Here is an 18,577-nt window from a genome sequence, read left to right as displayed (position 1 = left end):
GACTGAGAGTCTGAAGGGAAGATAGCCAATATTATAAAGTGAGAGGGAGGGAGACACAGAGACTAGTAGGTGATGTGCAAATGTAATAAGAGAAAGAACAAGAAAAAAATTCGGCAGATGGAGAAGAGGAAATGAAATGTCAACCATCCCTTTGCCTCCACAGATGCTGCCTGACCTGCTGAGTTCCTCCAGCAGTTTGTTTTATGCTCCATCTGCAGTCTCTGTACTGGAACATAATTTATGGAGCTTCCGAGCAACAAATTTTATAACTTTTTTGGTTAGAAATCAACCGCATAACAGTTAATAATTGGCCAAGATTGGAGAATTCATCAAGTTATTACTGATGAGTCTCCAATAACTGTGATTCTACTCACATTTACACATCAAAGTTTAAACAGGGCTGGACACGGTGTTTATATTTTGAGACAGATAAACACACATGCAGTTAAAATTCTGGAGAATGAACCCTTCCAGTTTTCCTAACTGTAGTAGTACAAAACTTGTTCATACCCTCCTCCACTTTTTATTTAATGCTCATCTTAATGAAGTGAAGAAACAACAGGGAAAAACAAATCACATTAGTGACATTATCATAAAAGATGCCAACTTTCTTAAGAAAGTTTGCTGAGGATTTTCTATCCACAGTAAAGAGCCACAAGTTATAAAAGTACAAATGAGAAGATTTAGTCAGAGATAAGTGTTTTCTAAGCACTTGCCAGTGGCAGGGAACACCACTCACTGCCAATGAATATTAAGGACTTGAGAGAACATTGGCCAATATATTCCATTTAGAATGAATTTTTTAATATTCATTAAGATTAGTGTAAGATGACAAAGATGACAGATGACAGATGTAAGATGACAGCTGACAAAGTTACCTGTCACCAATGCATTCTCAGGTGGTCCAAGAGACAGGATTAAGAAACAATGAAAATACAATTTTTAATGAGACCAATATCACATATATGTATGACAGTCATAGTGTACATGATGAGATAAAATGGACATTACACAAAAATTGCAGCAATATTAAAAATGAAAACATTCTAATATAGGATATGTGTGTCATATTGGAATGTATTTCATGTACTGAAAAGTAATTAAGGCAAATACTATTCAAAGAGTCCATTTTTTTCATTGTTGAGGAATACACTTTATTTGATAATTTTGCTTTAGCACTATCCCATATCACTAAGCTCTATAATAATTCAGAGCTTGTGGCCATCCACTACAGAATATTTACTCAATGTTCATTAAGGCTAGGAAAGACAAATAAGTATCTATTCGCTTTGGAAGATCCTTGATATGTCTTTGTAGATGTTTCAAAGATTCAAAACTAAAGAATCTTTCACAAGCAAATATATTTTTAAGAAGTTACAAAAGCTCCAGCAACAAAATAGATGAAGTAATCATTTCGCCCTGATTTCATCCTTATCACATTAGAACAGGGATGTCTGGTAAGTGGGAGGCTTTTAAGAGTGATACAGGAAGGAGTTCAGAGACAGCATATTCCTGTTGGAGCGGAGGGCATGGCTGGAAAAATTAGGGAACCCTGGCTGACGAAGATATTGAGGCACAGGTCAGGAAAAAGGAGGAGGTGCATGTCAGGTATAGGCAGCTGGAATCAAGCGAATCCCTTGAGAAGTATAAGAAATGTAGGAATACACTTAAGAGGGAAATCAGGAGGACAAAAAGAGGACATGAGATAGCTTTAACAGACAAGGTAAATGAGGATCCAAAGAGATTTTATAAGTATATTAAGAGTAAAAGGTAACTAGGGAAAGAATAGGTCCCTTGAAAGATCAATGTGGCCATCTATGTGCAGATTCACAGGAGATGGGCAAGGTGATAAATGTATAGTTCTCATTTGTATTTACCATGGAGAAGGTCATGAAAGCTAAGGAATTAAGGGAAATGAATAGTGATACCTGGGAAATAGTGCCTCACAAATTTGATTGAGTTTTTTTTTTGAAGAGGTAACAAAGAAGGTTGATGCGAGGCAGGGTGGTGAAAGTTGTCTTACATGGACTTTAGCAAGGCCTTTTGACGAAGTCCCACATGGAAGGCTAGTCTGGAAGGATCACATGGAATTCAGGTGGAAGGAGACATTGGCTTGGTGGAAGGAGACAGAGGATGGCAGTAGAGGGTTGTTATTCAGATTGGAGGCTTATGTCCAGCAGCATGTCACAGGGATTGGTGCTGGGTCCACTGCTGTTTGCCATCTATATTAACAATTTAGATGACATTGTTGTTAACATGGTTCGTAGGTTTGCAGATTACACCAAAATTGGTGGTATAGTGGACAGTGAAGAAGGTTGTCTAAAATTACAATAGGATCTAAATGAACTGGGGAAGAGGGCCAAGGAATGGCATATGGAATTTAACTCAGCCAAGTATGAGGTGTTGCATTTTACTCAGTTACATAGTAAATGGTACGGGCCTGGAGAGTCTTGTAGAACAGAGAAGCCTAGTGGTACAAGTACATGGTTCCCTGAAAGTGGCAACATACAGTGGTGAAGAAGGCATTTGGCACGCTTGCCTTCATCAGTCAGGGTAATGAGTACAGGAGTTGGGACGTCATGTTGCAACCGTTCGAGACATTGGTGAGACCACACTTGTTTTGTGCACAGTTCAGGTTGCCCAGCTATAGGAAGGATGTCATTAACCTGGAAAGGGTGCAGAAAAGACTCACAAGGTTTTTTTCAGGATTGGAGGGTTCAAATTATAAGGAGAGGCTGGATAGGCCAACACGTTTTTCCCAACAGCATAGGTGGCTGAGGGGTGACCTGATAAGAGGTATATCAAATCATGAAGGGCATGGATAAGGTGGATGATCAGTCTTTTTGCCAGGGCAGGCGAGTCTAAAACTAGAGGACATAGATTTAAGGTAAGAGGGACCTGAGAGGCAATTTTTTCCCCCACACAGGGTTACGGGTATATGCAACATGTTGCTAGAGGAAGCTGTAGAGGCAGGTACAATTACAATGTTTAAAACACATTTGTACAGGCACATGGATAGGAAGGTTTTAGAGGGATACGGCTAAATGCAGGCAAATGGGACTAACCCAGGTAGGCAACTTGGTTAGCATGGACGTTGGGTCAAAAGGCCTGCTTCCATGCTTTGTAAAACATCTATGACTCTAATAACATAAAAATAGGAGCAGAATTAGGCTATATGGCCCCTAAAGCCTGCTTTGTAACTAACTAGACCATGGCAGATCGTCTACCTCAAACACTATTTTCAATCCCTATTCCCATAATGTAATACAACATGAATATATAACACAACACAAAAACCTACATCATAAGTACAAAGAAACAACTGAATACAACAGAGAATGTCTTCATGTTCTAGCCTCTAGGGCAATCATTTTGATCCAACAAATACACACCAAAAAAAATCAGCCATGGGACTGGTTATACATATCATTAAATTAAATAGATGGAAAATTATAACCATGATTTTGTCCTCACTCAAGTTTTGTCTCTTTTTGTTAGTGTTTAACAAGCCCATAAACAGGAAGATACATGGATTATTTGCACTCGAAACAAAAAAGAGTAACGGAGTACAGGTGTGCTCTGTTGTCAACTTCAGTGTTAGGGATATTATTGGAGAAAATCCTAAAGGCATAGGATTTATGTACATTTGGAAAGATGGGTTGATCAGGGATAGTCAGCATGGCTTTATGTGGGTAAAATCCTGCCTTACTAATTTGACTGAGTTTTTTGATGGGATTGCTAAGAAGATTGATGAAGGCAGGGCAGTAGATGTTGTTTATATAGACTTTAGTAAAGCATTTGACAAGGTCCCACACGGTAGACTGGTACAGAAGGCTAAGGCACATGGGATCCAAGACAAGCTGACTAATTGAGTCCAAAATTAGCTTGGTGACAAAAGGTAGAAGGTAATTGTGGTAGGACGCTTTTCTGATTGGAAGTCTTGTGGCCAGTGGTGTACCACAGGGATTAGTACTGGGACCCTTGATATACATTAAAGACTTGGATGTGGGTGCAGGAGGCATGACTGGTAAGTTGGTGGTTGATATGAAAGTTGGTGTTATGGATAACAAGAACAAATGTACAAGGCTACAACAGGATTCCCACATGGAAATTTGGGCAGAGTGTTAGCAGATGGGAGTTAATCCCAACAAATGCAAAGTAACTTTAGATGGTTAAATAGGGGTAGGATATATAAGGTGCTAAGGAATGCTGGTGAACAAAGGGATCTTGGGGTTCAAGTTCATAGATCCCTGAAAGTGGCAACACAGGTAGAAAGGGCGGTGAAGAAGGCATATGGCATGTTTTCCTTCACAGATCAGGACACAGAATATAAGAGTTGGGATGTTATGTTGCAGCTTTACAAAACACTGGTTTGACCACACTTGGAGGACTGTGCGCATTTCTGGTCACCAGACTATAGGAAGGTTGTGGTTGCACTGGAGACAACATAGAACCTTGTCTCCACTCTGTTTCAGACCAGGATCATCCAGCAAGTTTGGCCTTATGGATTCAGAGAAGGTAACTTCAGGGGAATAGGAAACATTGGCAGCAAGTGCAGGCAGCAGCTCCCACTAGGAAAATCTGGGTCAAATTTTTGTAAAATTAAAATTTTGTTTCCCTGTAAAAGGAGGTGGGGCAGGAACATTGTTATTTGCATAAAGGACCACAGCCACATTATGCAAAGAGGTTTAATTGTCAAAACTATCTCCTAAACCATCATGGTGGCTTATAAAAATGCTGCATGATGCAATAGAATTTCTAACCCAATAAACCTAATCTTGTCAAATATTTTGATATCAGATTCCTGCTACTTATAAAAGAAAAAGAAAGATTGTTCTTCACAGAGTGTCTTTCACAACCTCATGGTATTCCAAGATATTTCACGGGCTTTGAAATACTTTTGTGAAAAGTAAACTTCAGCAACTCACACATAATAAGATTCTACAAACAGCAATACAATAACCACCATTTAATCTCATTACCTTAGCAGTATTGTTTGAGGAATAAGCATTGGGCAGTATACTGCAGAAAACTCCCTTGTACTTCGTCAAAATGGTAGCATAGAACTTTTTAATGTCCTACTCCAAGATAGCCAACAGGACTAAGGCTTAATCTCTTAAGCAAAGAATGGTACCTCTCAATGTACCATATTCCTTTATTACTCCACCAGGAACATCAGCCCTGGTAACTCCCAAACTTGTAATAGTATATACTTGGGATAAGTATGAGTGCTTTTAAGTGACCCCAACTTCACCAATATATTCACTGTCTCTCAGGTGTGGTTTTACTGGAATCACTCTACTTCAGAGCTCACTATTACTTTGATCCACATATGGACACTAAAAGTGAATGCCTAAAAAGAAACGACATGATTGGTAATGACCACGTTGAACAAAATGAAGGATTGTTGGGTGCTGGGCATGGGGAAACTGGAAAAATTCTCAATGCCATTCACAGAAGATAGAGTTCATGGTTTTCTATTCTGATAGGAGCTCAATCCAGACCTGAAATATTTGCATGGGAACCAGGCCAATGTTTTATCTTCAGTGGAAATCAGGCATATTTATACATTATTTAAACATCTGCTTAAAGGAAAGAATTTTCTTTTCTTTCTCATATCTGGAACCAATGTGTTTAATGGATGAGCCAAAAAGTTCTGGTTTTCACCTGAAAGTGAGGCTGCTGCTACATCATTTAAGACATCAAGGTAGGTGGCACAGTAAATAGTACAAATGGGAGAAGTTAAAGGTATGCTGAGAAATTAAGTCAATGGGAAAAGTCTGGAGAAATGCATGGACTTCCATCTTGGACCCAAGAAAGATGTAATTAATATTTTACTTTTATCTGCCAGAAACTAAGAACTGTAAGATTTAAGGCCCCTAAAAGCAAATTAAAGACTAGTGAACTGGAGCAAAGATATCTAAAAGACAAAGAATGTTTGCTTTTGTTTCAAAAGAACCGGAAATTCAAAGGAAGTTATGATTAAACTGTATAGTGTTTTGGGATACAGTGTTCAGATTTGGGTGCCTCACTTCAGGAAGGATGCATTTACCTTATAGGTTAAGTTATGATGGCAAGTTGCACAGACAAGACACCCATTATTTCAAGTACCTAACTGAGGCATTTAAAATGATTAAGGACTTCATACGATGAATAGAGAATATGGATAAGGTGGTTCAGAAATAGAGCTGAGTAGCTTTGGTGTAATGTCAGTAAACTATTCTTCATACAAAAGTTAGGAGATTGCCAGAAGTTTTTCCCCCAAAAACCATTTGAGGTTTGGGGTCAAGTAAAAATTTTGAACTGAGGTAGATAAATATATTAGATGACATAAAACTGAGGCAGGTAACTAGAGAAGATATAGATGAGCTATTATATAATTGAATGGCAAAAAAATTGAACGGGAGGAAGGTTTGCTCCTGTTCTAATATCCCCGAGTTCACCATTTTATTTGAATGCTAAGTTATGTAAAATTAATTGTGCATTGTTAAATACTTAATTTTAAAATGAAACACATCTCTTTTGTGTGTTCCATTCATAAATCTTTATTTTATTTTAAAGAATTAAAGAAGCAATTTTGTGGTTCCTTCTAATATCTTGTGGTCTTGTTCTTGGCTGATCTTAGTAACAACAAATGAATCAACAAAACGTTTGTCTGTATACTACATAGCTTATTTCATTGTGACCCAAACCCTGACATATTAATTATATTAATCTTCAGTGACTCACTTATTAAGAACATTCAATGAAAGTCTTACTACTAATAATGTCAAAACTAACATCTGTCCTTGCATCTCCTCCCTCACCAACATTCAGGAACTTAAACAGCCCTTCCAGGTGAGGCAGAAATTCACATGCACCTCCTCCAAGCTTGTCTATTGTATTTGGTGCTCGTGATGTGGCCTTCATTACATCGGTGAAACCAAGCATAGACTATGCAACCACTTTGCTGAGCACCTGCATTCTGGCCACAATGGCCATCTTGAGCTCCGGTTGCAAGCCATTTCAACTCCCCTTCCCATTCCCAAATCACCCTCTGTCCTTGGCCTTCTGCACTGCCAGGCTGAGGCCAAACGCATACTAGAAGAACGGTACCTCATATTCCGTCTGGCTAGTCTGCAACTAAATGGCTGATAAAGCCAATGGGGGATCTGCAGGCTCTACCACAGGTGGGGCAGGAGATACTTGATGAGGTGGGTGGGTAATTTGGGAAATGGAGTGCTTCTCCTATTTACACTGGGCTCCCAATTAATAGACCCGAGGTTCTCATTGCCTTATTGAATGCTTATTTTTAGTTTTGAATAGTCATAGGGCAATGATTATCAATGCAATGATGGATATGTAACATGAGGAGGCTTTGAGAACAAATACTTCAGTGAACGAGTCAAAAATGATCCAGAGGTCAGCTTCTGAACGTGTGCATCTGCTAATGCAGCCAGTTGAGGATCACCTTACCATTAAGCACAGCTAGGTCTCCTTTCTTACATCTCACTTCTAATGTTTGATCTTCCATCCAAATTCTCTCACTAATTTTCTGCCTTCTATTTCCAGTTCTTCTCACCTCCCTTCTCAATCTATGCTCAGCTTCCCATCCACCTGCCAACCTAGTTTAAACTGTCCCCAGTAGTATCAGCAAACCTTTTCAAAACGTTCCATTGAGATGCAAGCTGTCTGATCTGTACAAGTGCACTTTCCCCAGAACTGATCCAAATGCCCTAAGAATCCAAAACTTGCCCTCCTAACCATCTCTCCAGCTATACCTGACCTCCTGCATTGCACCTGGGGTTAACAAGAAATTACTACACCTTTGAAATCTTGCTCATAATCTCGTTCTTAACTGCTCAAAACCTGCCCACAGTACCTCATCCCTTTTTCTACTTGTTTTACTGGTACTAATATGCTCTGGTCTTAGGTGTGATTGCAATTCCCAGGGGAACTCTCTCACACATCATTATTCAAAAGCAATAATGATTTAAGAGCATGGTACCCTAAGGGGGTCTTCTGGACAATCTGCTTGCTGCTTATTGTCTGTCTGGCAGTCACCCACTCTTACCAGCATTTTCTTAAACTGCAGGATAAACACCTGCTGAAATATGCAATCCAGGAAAACCACTGCCTTCCAAAGGAACCATTGTGATGACCATATTTACTCAAGCTCCTAACTTCAACCAGAAGTGCCTCAGCAGAAAACATTTCCTGCACCTGTCATTGTCCATGATTCAAAAAGAGCCCTGAAATTCCCACATGGCACAATAGATAAGCAAAAAAAAAAATGACAAAGATTCTCCTCCTGAAATGTGTGTTTCTCTTCCCACAGATGTGGCCTGACCTGCTGAGTATTTCCAGCATTTTTTTGTGTTGCAGTAGATAAATAAATTAACTTGCCGAAACTCACCAGTTTAAGTCCATAAAAACAGTACTCTGTGAAACTCAGCTCATACTGCTTACTGGCATGCATTAGCAAATCTGTTCAGTATTTATAATAACTAAAATTCCAGAAGATCTGAGGCAGCTACTACAGATGCTCAAGCAAGCTACTTAATCAACAGTGCAACTGGCACCAGCAAGCTAATTATTTTCTGCCAACAATGGAAAGAAACAAGTTAATATCAAAGTTAAGTTGGCAATTAGCATTTAACTGCCAAACATAAATCCCAATAAGAGAATAAACCCACAAAAACTTGAAATTCTCCCACTCGCAAAATCCCAGGTTGTTTAGAAGTAGTCATACATGGAACCAGTCTGCGTGCTACACTCTGCTAATTATTGCTACTTTCCCTTTAGTTTTAGACATCAAGAAATTCTACAGATTGTGTTCTTTGGCATCCCCCCCTTTCTCAACCATATCCTAATCTTCTATACCGACATCCAGAGGAACAGCATTGGTGTAATCTGATAACATTCAGTTTTTTCCCTTCACCATTCTCATTCACAACTCCACTTCTTTTCTGAGTGCCTGTCTGACATTAAATAGTAAATAAGTCACATTTCCTCCAACTAAAAATCATGAAGAACTTATCATTTTCAATTTCCAACATAAAGTCTGCTTACTATTGACTTTTCACATATTCACTGTGACATAAACTGAAAATATCTGGCCCACCAAGTCTATGCTAGCTCCTGACAAAGCATCCAATTAATTCCATTCCTGTTCCAGTTTCCCTGCAACCCATTCTCATCAATACCACCTTGATTCTCTTGCCACCCACTGTCACTAGAGGTAATTTACAGCAACAAATTAATCTTTCAGTCATGACAGACTTTTGGATTTGAGAGGAAACTGGAACACCCAGGGGAAACCCACACAGTCATAGGGAGAACATCCAAACTCCAGAATGACAGCACCCAAAGTCAGGATTGAACCCAGGACACTGAACATGTAGGACAGAAGCATTACCATGCTGCTCACTTTGAACCCTCTGGTCAATCAGAATCCTGGTATCTTGTTCAACCCCAAGTGCGTTTGGTCCCACATCTTACTCATCACAATGATTCCTACCTACCTGCCTCAATTCCTACCTCACTTGCTTTGTAAATAAGAATGTTCTTTTTGGACCCTGTAGGCTTGATGCTCTGCATTTTCCTTCCTACCACTAAATAAATAAACAGGTCGATTTACCTGAGAAAGCAGCAAACAGCACCTAAGTGAAAAAAAGTTTGAGCTCAAAAGAAAAATTGCTAATAATCCATTGCAAGGCTATTTAAAGTAATGTGGGAGAATCATAGAAAAAGAGCATATATCCTCCATATGCCCGTCATGATTTTTTATATACATTCTAAAAGGTCATCCCTCAACTTCTACATTCCAGTGAAGCCAGCCTATCCAATCTCTCATAACTATAGCCTGCCATTCCAGGCAACTTCCTGGTGAATCGCTTCTACACTCTCTCCATTGCTACCATATCCTACCTGTAGTGTGGTCACCAGAACTGTACACAAGTGCAGTCTAACCATTATTTTGTGCAGCTGCAATATGTAACTCTTTTACCTTAGCCTATGAACAGAAGCATAATAAATGCCTTCTTCAATACCCCATCCACCAGTGTCAGCACTTTCAGTGAGCTATGGACTTGGACCCCAAGATGCCTCTATACATCAATGCTCCTAAGGTCCCTGCCATTTTCTCTATGTCTTACCAGACTTCTCAAAGTGCATTACTTCACACCTGTCTGGATTAAATTCCATCTGCTACTGCTCCATCCAACTTTCCAGATGGCCCATGTCCCAATGTCTCATTAGACAACCTTCTTCCTTATCTATGACTCCATCGATTTTCGTGTCATCTTTCCAAGTGAACATAAATCCTGTCCCTTCAATGTTCCTACCACTACCACATGAGTCAGCCTCCCTACCTGCTGCACTGTCATTCTGGGTTCCACCCCCCTTCCTCACAAGTTTAAAACCTCCCGAGTAGCACTAGCAAACCTCCCAGCAAAGATATTTGTCCACCTCGAGTTCAGATGCAACCTCTTGAGAAATATCATGTATTTATTTTGTTAAAAAGAAGTTTCCACAAACAGAAAAGTTTATTAAAAGGAAAGATGGTAATGAAGAAATTTGAAGATTTTTCTGAATTTTAATGTTCACAGTTGGATGGTAATATTTAGTCTACAATTTATATTCTCACTAAGAGGTTTGAACAATGGAAAATAACTAAATGTTGAACATTCCACTGGTTTATTTTTCAGACAAGATATATTTTCATTTCCTGTTTCAACATCTGATTGAGGTTCAATAACTTGCCTGCAGACAACTTTTAGCACATGCATAAAATACTCCATTTCCTCCAGATACTTTTTCACTGACTGTCTGAAACTTTCCTGAAACTGAAAACTTTCCTAAACATTTGAATATCAGCAATACCATTACATGTCTTCTTTAATAATGGGATAAACATATTCACATTCCCTTCAATCTTCTCACTGCTCACAACTATTTTATAACTCACCTTGACAATTTGTCTGGTTCATCTTTTTATAGCCGAGGGGACATTCAATGTGGCCATTTTGTATCTTGGGATGAGCTGAAGAACAAAAGAAAGAAATGATTGTTGTCATCAAATCAGAGTCAAAAATGGTGAGATTCCTGATTGGCAGGAATGAAAGTTGAAGAATTGGCATTCATTACAAGTATTTTACTTGCAATCAATACTATTATCTATCAAGGCTCTGGACCATGATCATAGCCCTGAAAATCTTTTCTATAAGACACAATATACAGCAAGATCTATAAAGTAAACCTTGTAATTTGGTTTCCTTAAATCAATTGAAGCAATCTATACCTTCTATTTAAAGCTTTAAAAGTAATCTGGGAGAATTACAGCACAAATTTTCTAATGTTTTACAAATAAAAATATCAACCACTGAACAAGTATTGCTACAAGATTAAAATTGCACATAAAACAAACAGGTTAGTCCATGTGAATGTTGTTCCAGATGGTCAATTTACAAACAAACACTTACTCTGCACTTAATAATTCTTATCAAACATATCTAGGCTTAAGTGAATGTTTAACACTTGTGCAATGGCCACGCAATCCAATCTGCTACAGAAAATAAGAGGTGCAGAAAAAGACTCAACCCAGATGGTCCTCCAAACTTAATGTGACATTTGCAATGTGTGCTTGAGATGATTAAACATTATGTACAATTCTTTTCTAGTCATTATTAGTCCAATGTACTGCAAGACTGGGGTCTACCCCTGCCTACCCATATTTGCAATAGGCTAGTACTAAATTATCACCAGCCACACAGAAATCTTGAATAGGGTTTTTAGTAAATGATGAAACAAAAAAAAAATCAGAATTCTTTACCCTTACCTTTCTTCCTATCCCTCTATGCTATCATATATATACTCAGGATGGTCCCAAAGATCAATCTATTGACAATCCTGGAGAGACATGACTTCTAATGAGTGATTAGATCACCCCTTTCCCATAACCGCAGTAATTTTGTGGCTAAGAAGCCTTACAATGAGGTGAATTTCACTTCAATAATACTTCAAGCGATCAATAATTCAACAGAATTGCATATTCACAATATGATACATTCTAGGTGGGGAAATAAAAACTCTAAAACCAAGCTAACCCCATAATGACATGAAATGCCATATGCAAACAGAAAACTCCTGCCTGTTAATATTTCTAAAAGTTTCTTAAGTATAAGAAGTCTATTTTATGACTGTGTTATGAATGCTGTAACTCTATGGACATTCTGAAAATACCACAGGAAGGCAAACATATATACCGCATCTCTCTATTTTCACACAACTTCATAGCTTGTGCATTCACAGAGCGCAGGTTCTGTAAAAGCATACTGGAATATCATATTTTTGGTCAATTCCTGGAAATGCAGAACACAAATTGTCTCCTATTGTACAGCCACACCACCCAGTCCCATTAATGCATGTACATGCAGTTAGACATGCTTTCTATGGATACTGCTTAATGCAAATATGAACCCTTATTGCAAATAAAGGCACTATGTTTGACCGGTCAGAATCTATCAGCCAAAAAAAGATGACAGAATGGAAAAAATGGCTATAGGTCAATGGCTTTTTGTAAATAAATTTATAAAGTACTAGAGTCATATAGCACAGAAACAAGTCCTTCAGCACACCACATCCATGCACACCATCAAGTTCCTATCTATACTAATCTCACTTTCCAGCACTTGGCCCTTAGCATTCTATCCCATGGGATTTCAGGTAGTCATCTAAATATTTCTTCAATGTTGCAGGAATACCTGCCTCCAACATCCTCTCAGGTAATGCATTCCAGACTTCAACCACGCTCTGGGTGAAAAAAGTTCTTCCTCAAATCCCTTCTAAATCTCCTACTCTTACCTTAAATCTATGCCCATCAGTTGTAGACTAAGGAGAAAAGTTTCTCACTATCAATTTTATCTATGCCTCTCATAATTTTGTAAACCTCAGCCAATCCCCCTCTCAGCCTTCCATGAGAGGAAATATTCCCTCAGTATTTATTGTCTGGCCCCATGAGAAATAAATAAGTTTCCATAAAATCATCTCATATTCTTCTAAACTCCAATGAATAGTCTCCCAACCTGTTTAACCTTTACTCATAGGATCCATTATGCATAATTGTGAATCTCCTCTAAACCACCTCAATAAAATAATGTCTTTAAGTAGGGCCACAGTTGTTCATAGTATTGTAGATGTGATATCATTAGTGCCTTGCATAGCTGTGGTAAGACTTCCCTACTTTTATACCACTAACTCTTTGAAATAGCATTCCACTGGACTCCTCGATTATTCTTCCTCCCAAAATGGACAACTTCACATTTTCCCACATTACTTGCTGCTACCTGCCTGCTGGCCATTCTTCTATCCATGCCAATACGTTACTTCCAACACCATGGACTCTTATTTTGTGACTTAACCTTTTGTAATCCATGTCAAATGCCTTCTGGAAGTCCAAATACAATATATCTACTGGTTTCCCCCTATCCACTCTGCTTGAGACTTATCTGCCATTAGCCTATTAGTTAGTCTAATACCAATTCGTTAGTGATGGTGATGGAACTTAATTCCTCCTTGGCATTATTCAGTATTAAAGGAATGTTCACAGTATCTCTACCATAAAGATTGATACAAAATCTGTTTAACCCCTCTGCCATTTCCTTGTTCCCAATAACTATTTCCCCCACCTCATTCTCCAGGCGACCACTGTTCACTGGTACCTTTGTCCTTTTTATATACTTAAAGAAACTCCTACTGTTGTTATATATTCCTCACTACTTTGCCCTCGAAATTTATTTTCTCACTCTTTATTAACTTTTTTGTCATCCTTTGTTGGATTCTGAATTCATCCTAGTCTCCAGATCTGTAGATTTATTGGATATGCCCTAGTCTCTTTTGCCTCCTCATGTTTTTCTTTCAAGTTAACAGCCTTTTCACCCTCCTTTAGCCATGGTTGGTTCATCTCTGCCTTATAATCCTCCCTCCTTGCTGGGATACAGTGATGAGTGTCATGATTTACCTCTTAAATATCTGCAACTGCCTGCCTACTGTCTTTCCTGCTAAATCCAGACTACTTAAGCCAACTTATCATTACCTTGAAATTCCTTTTATTTTAGTTAAGTACTTATTTCTGACCCAAGTTTCTCCAGCTAAAATGAATAGATGAATTTATATCACAAATAGAAATAAATGGCTCTGATCTAATAACTGCTATAGAGACGTAGCTGCAATGCAAAGGAGAAAGGCAAAATGGAAAAGCACAAATAAAGTGTGGGATAAAGGCAGGAGAGGGAACACATCATAGTTCAGAAAATCAAGAGGTAGAATTAGTTTGGGTGGAGCTAAAAAAGAGCAAAGAGCAGAAACCATTTGTGGAAGTTAACAAGATGTTAATGTAGACCACAGCATAAATTAGGAAATTAGAAGCACATGTAACAAGAGGAATATAATACCAATTGGGTACTTTAATCTATATATAGGCTGGGCAAACCAGATTATGTGGAGGACTAATTCAAGTAATGTATAAGAGACAGTTAAAGGCTAATTTAGATCTAATATGGTAGAATGAGATAATTAATAATCTGATAGTTAAGGGGTCTCTAGGGAACTGATCACACTAGGATAGGGTTTTATAAAATGGTTAAAAGTGATTCCATTCAATTCAAAACTAGGGCTTTAAATTTAAACAAACTGCAAAGGTATGATACCTACGTTGGCTATGGTAGATTGGGAAACTATATTAAAAGGTATGACAGCAAATGAGCAATGACTATCATTCAAAAAGCTACTATGTATACAGCAAATATATATCCCTTTAAGGCCCACAAAACCCAGCCAGAAGTGCAGTTCAGCCATAGCCAATAAGAGAAGTTAAAGACGGTATTAAAACAAAGGAAAAAGCTCATTGTATTTTCAAAAAGAGCAGTAAAACTTGAGAATTGAGAAAACTTCAGATTTCAACAAAAGATCAAGAAAAATAGAATATCAGAGTATCCTTGTAAGAAAATAGAATACGAGAGTATTCTTGTAAGAAAAGTAAGAAGAGGCTGTAAAGTACATGAACTCCTCTTTGAAAGTATGAGATTTTGTTAAATTCCCTAAGGCTATAGGAAGCAGCAGTTTGAATGATACTAGGGCTAGGAGATGACAGGACCATGACCCTGACTTCCGTGGAGAAAGTAGGAGAGCTACAAAAGTCAGGTTGTATTTGTGGGTGTAGGTAGTTGTAGATCTCAGGGAGGACAAAAAAAATGCAGTTTGAGTGTTGCCCCTTTGAATAGCATAATTTCAGGGAAGCAGGGTTAATAAGAGCTGGTTGTTCCTTTTTTCAGTCCAGCATTGCAATACCATTGAGTTCACTTGGAGGAATTTTATGCCAGAGAATTGTAAGAGAAATCACAAAGTTGCCCTACAGATGAGGAAATGAATTTCCTATTGGTTATTAAGATAGCCAGAAATGTGTGTAAAATTGCCTAATGAATGCTTTTAATAAAATAGTACAGTACCTTCCTTTCTCAAGCCACTTGAATGAACTTCAAGCGCAGTACATTTAATAGATCCAGAACGTAGCAAAAATGTCAGGGAAAATTTATAAAATAGTGGAGCTATAATGATTTTTGTACTAAACTTTGTTACTTAAGTGTTCAAATAAATTACCGAAAAAGAAATAAATTTCAAAAGTATGATTGCTTGAAATAAAAACACAAAAAATGCTTGAAGTTCTGATGAAGGGTCTTTGACCTTAACCATTAACTATGTTTATCATTTCACTGATGCTGGCTGACCTGCTGAGGTGATTCTAGCAATTTGAGTTTTTATTTCAGATGTTAAGCATCTATACTTTTTTGACTTTCAATTACTATGATTACTGGATATGTCTGCTGTGTTACTAATGAAATTAGTGTATGGTTTTCATTACAATAGTTTATGCATTTTAGTGTCTAAAACACCTCTTTACTGTGGATTTATACATTCAAAAAACAGATGTCTGGCTTACTCGTTAATTATAACAGTGCCATTTTTGTACTGTGAAACAATAATATTTTAGCACTGGCGTTGTTTTATTAAATTCTGAAGCTGATTAGCTTTATTTCTGTGGAGTCTAGCCAACTAAGCACACGTGCACAAAGACAAAACAAACATTTTACACTGGATTTTGCCAGTCAAAGCTCCAGCTGGTGGAAACTTTATGTCATTGTAAAATGAATCACAAATACTTTGGATGATGCAAGGCATTATTCTTACACAGTATTAACTTTGGAAATTCAGCTATGCTATGTGAATAGATGTCAATGTAACTAAAGCACATCTTTGATTAACCTTCTCAGAATTACAAAACCAGTCAATAATTTCCAAAAATAATGATATGCAATTTTTCTTCAAATATTTAAAAAGACAATTTTATGGCTGGCACTGGTTGGCTGGCTGATTCCCCATTTAGAGATCTACCTGCAATTTTCATCAGATGAGACCTGAGTGCCATAAGATGGTTGAAGCCCTCCCATTCTCTCAACTTTCAATTGTGAAATGATTGTTTCTTAGATTAAAAATGAAAGCCACAGATGAAAATCTATGCCAATAAACATAATCATTGAATAAGTTACTGGAAACTATGAGAATGTATTATTACAGACCTGGTGCATGAGTACTGGGATGGAAAAAATAAATTGATCAGAGTTCTAGAATTTCTGGGAGATGCAGTGAATCAGAATCAGTGTTTAAATTGGAAACAGAAATGGCAGGTTTCTTGACAATCACCATTATCCCATTCTGTCATATCTAAAGATATGGCCACTATCAACATTCCAGGCCTACCATCTAGGTGGATAGGAAATACCAAAGACGCACAAGTCTAATCATTTATGCTTACTATGATCTCCATACTTTGGACTATTCAGGGTTGAGAAATTGGCTCTCTATTTTGCTTAGGACTGTTACGCTGTCTGACGACATTAACTTGACAATCACTTTAATAAAGTGGTAAAACACCTGTACCCACACATCCTCCCTCACCACCATCCAGGAACCTTAACTACCCTTCCAGGTGAGGCAGAGATTCACATACACCTCCTACAACCTCATCCATTGTACTTAGTGCTCGCAATGTGGACTCCTCTGCTTTGGCGAGGCCAAACGCAGTGCAGGCAACTGTCTTGTCAACCACCTGTGCTCTGTCCACAATGGCCATCTCAAGCTTCTAGTTGCCAGCCATTTTAACTCCCCTCCCCATTCCCACAATGACCTGTCTGTGCTCAGCCTCCTCTACTGCCAGGGTGAGGCTAAACACAAACTAAAGGAAAAGCACCTCATATTCCACCTGGGTAGTCCAAAACCCAATGCTATGAACACTGAATTCTCCAGGTAACCCACACACCTTCTGCTCACTTCTCTTTCTGATCCACCCAGGTCCTCTCACACAAACCCTTCTTTCCAAACCTACCCACTCCCAATCCCCTGCTACACAGTTTAGAACATAGAACATAGAAAACCTATAGCACAATTCAGGCCCTTCGGCCCACAAAGCTGTGCCAAACGTGTCCCTACCTTAGGGATTACTAGGCTAGTTTCTTTCCCTCCCCCACCTGGTTTCATCTGTCGATCACCCACACACTCAAACCACTGGGTCCCCTATCCCCTCTCCCTATTGTTCCCATCTATCAGTATCCTTCCCTTATCTGGTTCCAATCATCACTTTCCTTTCTTACCAGGTTCCATAATTTGCAGCCCTTTGTTGTCTACACTTATCACCTCCCAACCCCTGTTGCAATTTCCACCCTTCCCTCCCCCACCTAGCTCCATCAACCCCTGCTCACCTGGATCCACCTTGCCTACTCCTGCCTCATCCCTCCCCTTCACCTCTTTATACTGGCTATCTCCTCTTTACACTCTCTATCCTAACACAGGGTCTCAACACAGATGCTGCCTGACATACTGTGTCTCTCTCGTAAATTGCATTTTTGCTCCAGATTCCAGCACCTGCAGTCTCTCGAGTTTTGCTCACTCTTAGAAGGCTCCTCAGAAACTTAGCCCTGTATCACTACAGAATAGTCAATGATATGCCTTAGCAGACAGGTAGTTCCATTTAAAGGTGTAAAATGTTTAATCAAAGCACTTTACTCCAAGAATCCTTAACAAAGTCAGTTGACTGACCTAAATGACTCTACCAGATATGCTATTTGGTTGCTTAATGCAGGGAATTTGTTTCAAGGGAAGGAAGTTATGCCTTCTCCAATGTTTTTCATTTTTCCATGCCACTAGAGGAGCAGTTAGCCCTTTTTTCATTTTAGCCTATCATGCAATCTTACTACAAGCTGGTTGCAGCCTTTGCTGTGACAATAGTTATGGCTTGAAGTAGTGAATGTAAGTGAAGTTGACTGTATTTGGTATTTAGTCCAAGTTATAGTGCAAGATCTCACCACAGGACATTAGGCTTTATATGCCATGAGCAAAGACCACTAGACAGAGAAGGCATGCAGATTTTGAAAGACTACTAACTTCACAAAAGTTTCAGCAAATATAGACTACATCCACGTGGCATTTCAGGCTTCCCTTGATAAATTAGAGCATGTATGAATCACAAGCTTCACTCCCTTAATGC

General features: G+C 38.6%; 1 protein-coding gene across 1 annotated transcript in view; it reads right to left on the bottom strand.

Annotated features, from left to right (window-relative positions):
* The window catches only part of LOC127568849 (latent-transforming growth factor beta-binding protein 2-like), a 391,147-nt gene that overhangs the window by 201,025 nt on the left and 171,545 nt on the right, over positions 1 to 18,577 (bottom strand). The window contains exon 9 of the mRNA XM_052013064.1: positions 10,949 to 11,023. Coding sequence (XP_051869024.1) covers positions 10,949 to 11,023 — 75 coding nt within the window. The remainder of the gene's footprint in view (positions 1 to 10,948; positions 11,024 to 18,577) is intronic.

This window comes from Pristis pectinata, chromosome 1 (assembly GCF_009764475.1).
Source record: "Pristis pectinata isolate sPriPec2 chromosome 1, sPriPec2.1.pri, whole genome shotgun sequence".
Classification (NCBI taxonomy): Eukaryota; Metazoa; Chordata; class Chondrichthyes; order Rhinopristiformes; family Pristidae; genus Pristis; species Pristis pectinata.
Note: the sequence above shows the minus strand (reverse complement) of the source record. Positions and strands in the feature narration are given on the sequence as shown.